Source organism: Rhinopithecus bieti, unplaced genomic scaffold, assembly GCF_001698545.2.
Source record: "Rhinopithecus bieti isolate Rb0 unplaced genomic scaffold, ASM169854v2 scaffold_82708, whole genome shotgun sequence".
Classification (NCBI taxonomy): Eukaryota; Metazoa; Chordata; class Mammalia; order Primates; family Cercopithecidae; genus Rhinopithecus; species Rhinopithecus bieti.
In genome coordinates, this window is record NW_016830243.1 from 79,482 (window position 1) to 82,813 (window position 3,332).

The 3,332-nt window shown below is 50.9% G+C and overlaps 1 protein-coding gene across 1 annotated transcript; it reads left to right on the forward strand.

Moving 5' to 3' along the window:
* Positions 1–494: 494 nt before the first annotated feature.
* On the forward strand, positions 495–1,655 carry LOC108524288 (putative myc-like protein MYCLP1). Its single transcript, XM_017865329.1, has one exon. It carries the CDS (start codon positions 579–581, stop codon positions 1,653–1,655), a length of 1,077 nt encoding a protein of 358 aa, XP_017720818.1. The 5' UTR covers positions 495–578.
* Positions 1,656–3,332: the final 1,677 nt, after the last annotated feature.

Genomic DNA, 3,332 nt, shown 5'->3' on the forward strand with positions numbered 1-3,332 from the left:
CCACTGCACTCCAACCTGGGTGACACAACAAAGAAAGAAATAAAGAAAAGGAAGGAAAGAAGAAGGAAGGAAGGAAGAAAGGAAGGAAGGGAAGGAAGGAAGGAAAAAAAATAGCCGGGCATGGTGGAGGACTAGCATTTCTCAATTTCAAAACGTACTACAAACCACGCTTAATCAAAACCATGTGGTACTGGCATAAGGATAGACATATAGATCAATGGAATAGAATTGAGAGTCGGAAACCCATACATCTAAGGTCAATTGATTTTCGAAGAGGTGTCAAGACTATGCAACTGGAAAAGAATAGTCTCTTCAAAAAATGGTGCTGGAACACTTGGAGATTCACATGCAAAAGAATGAAGCTGGGCCTTACCTCACGCCATATACAAAAATTAACTCAAAATGAACCAAAGACCTAAATATAAGAGCTAAAATTGTAAGCCTCTTAGAAATAAACGTAGAGGGCGGGTCGCGCGCTCGGTGGCGCGTTGTGCGCGTGTGCAGAATGCCTTGCTGCCCCCAGCTGGAGGGGAACCAGTCTGCTCCAAGTGGCAAGCTGCGTGAGCAAGCAAGCCAACATGGACCGCGACTCGTACCAGCACTATTTCTACGACTATGACGGCGGGGAGGACTTCTACCTCTCCACGACGCCCAGCGAGGACATCTGGAAGAAATTCGAGTTGGTGCCGCCGCCCTGGGACTTGAGTCCCGCCGCCGGGAACCCAGCCCTCGGCTTTGGTCCCCCGGAACCGTGGCCGGTAGGGTGCGCTGAGGACGAGACGGAATCCCAGGGCTGCTGGAAAGCTTGGGACCCGAACTATGCCTCCCTCATCCGCCGTGACTGCATGTGGAGCGACTTTTCCACCCAGGAGCCACTGGAGAGAGCGGCGAGTGACCTGCTTGCAGTTGGCGCGCCCTCGGGGTACTTGCCCAAGGAGTTCGCCACCCCCGACTACACTCCTGAGCTCGAAGCCAGCAACCTAGCGCCTATCTTCCCCTGTTTGCTGGGCGAGCCCAAGATCCAGGCCTGCTCCAGGTCTGAGAGCCCAAGCGACTCCGACGGTGAAGAAACCGACGTGACGGTAAAGAAGAGGCAGTCTTTGAGTATGCGGAAGCTGGTCACCATCGCGGTGCGTGCAGACCTTCTGGATCCCCGCATGAATCTCTTCCACCTCTCCATCCACCAGCAACAGCACAACTATGCTGCCCCTTTTCCTCCAGAAAGCTGCTTCCAAGAAGGGGCTCCAAAGAGGATTCCCCCAAAAGAAGCTCTAGAGAGAGAAGCTCCAGGGGGAAAGGATGATAAGGAAGATAAAGAGATTGTGAGCCTCCCACCTGTAGAAAGTGAGGCTGCCCAGTCCTGCCAGCCCAAACCCATCCGTTATGATACTGAGAATGGGACCAAGAGGAAGTACCACAGCTCCCTGGAGCGCAAGAGGCGGAAAAATCAACGTTTGCAGTTTTTGGCCCTGAGGGAGGAGGTACCCGCGCTGGCCAGCTGCTCTAGGGTTTCCAAAGTAATGATCCTAGTCAAGGCCACGGAATACTTACAAGAACTAGTGGAGGCCGAGGAGAGGATGGCTACGGAGAAAAGGCAGCTCGAATGCCAGCGTCGGCAATTGCAGAAAAGAATTGAGTACCTCAGTAGCTACTGACCAAAAAGCCTCACCGTTCTGTCTTAAAAGACACAAGTTTTCTTTTGATCTCCATCTCCCCTTCAGTAACTTGTACATTTTTGTTACAGCAGGACACTCTGAACAGTAGATTGAAGAATGCATTGCAGCCAGTGCACAAACAAAATAAAGGCTTGCATTCTTGGAAACCTTGAAACCCAGCTCTCTCTCTTCCCTGACTCATGGGAGTGCCTTGTGTTTTCTGGCACCTTTAGCTTCTCAGCAGGCAGCTGACTGAGGAGACTTGGAGTCTTCCTGGCTCACTATCTCAAAAGAAAAGGCTGACAGATGCTATGCAACAGGTGGTGGATGTTGTTGGGGGCTCCAGCCTAGAAGAAATCTCGCACTCTACATGAACTTTAGGCTAGGAAAGGATGTCTCTGGGGGTAATGCAAGGACAGTTGGGTGTGGACGCTCTCCCTGCGGCTCCATTTTTTCCCAGGAGATACACAAGCTGTCTTGGGTGAAAACAAGCTCAGAGACTTGATGAACGTGGACCATTACCTCACTGTCAGACACTACAGTAGCTGAGGAATTGGAAACCTTACATATATGTATATATGTATATATGTATATATTATGATGTTGGCTGACCCCCTTCCTCCCACTCTCAATGCTGTGACTGAGAACATTTAAGAGAGCTTTGCCTGTGAGTAATTGGTCTTAAAGCCCTCTGGGCTTTCTTCTCTGAGGGAGGGAACTTTGTGTCCTCACAAGGGACCTTGTCTCATTCTGCCTCTGTTATGCAATGGGTTATACAGCACCCTTTCCCGCAGGTTAGAAATATTTCCCTAAGTCACAGAGAAATGGGTCTTAGCCTGGGGCCTGGGGAAAGTTTGGAGTCCTGGTTCATGAACTTGATCCCTGCCCAGGTGTTTTCTGAGGGGACCTTGAGGCCCAGTCTTTTCTCAAGGCAGGTGTGAGGCACCTTAGAAGGGAGAACTGTAACACTTCCTCTTTCGCACCTGCCTCTCATCTCAATCCTTGACTGATTAATTTGAAATTCTACTAGAACCATGAAAACTTGCTCCTTTCATGCATCTCCAAGGAGCTTGCTGGCTCTGCACCCACCCCTGGGCCCTCGCACCAGCCTGCAATGAGTCAGATGTCTTTCGCAGAATCTGGGCCTTTCTGAAGTTTTCTGGAGAGTTGTTGGGACTCATCTAGTGCTCCACAACGTGGACTTGCCTCCTTGTGTGTTTAAAATGAGCCTCCGGGAGCTCTGCTTAGTCAACCATGATAGATTTTTTTTTTTTTTGAGATGGAGTCTAGCTCTTGTTGCCCAGGCTGCAGTGCAATGGCATGATCTCGGCTCACTGCAACCTCTGCCTCCCAGGTTCAAGCGATTCTCCTGCCTGAGCCTTCCGAGTAGCTGGGATTACAAGTGTCTGCCACCATGCCTGGCTACTTTCTGTCTTTTTAGTAGAGACGGGGTTTCACCGTGTTGGCCAGGCTGGTCTTGACTTCCTGACCTCAGGTGATCTGCCTGCCTCCATGATAGATTTTGCCCCAGCTGGACTCTGCAACTCCACGTGGAATCCAGGTGCAGCCTCCAATCTGGGAAAGTCACCCAACCCCGCAGTTGTCATGTGGGTAACCTCTGGAACCCCTAAGCCTGTCCTGTGAGAAGGACCAGCCCCTCCAGAACTCTGCCTAGGA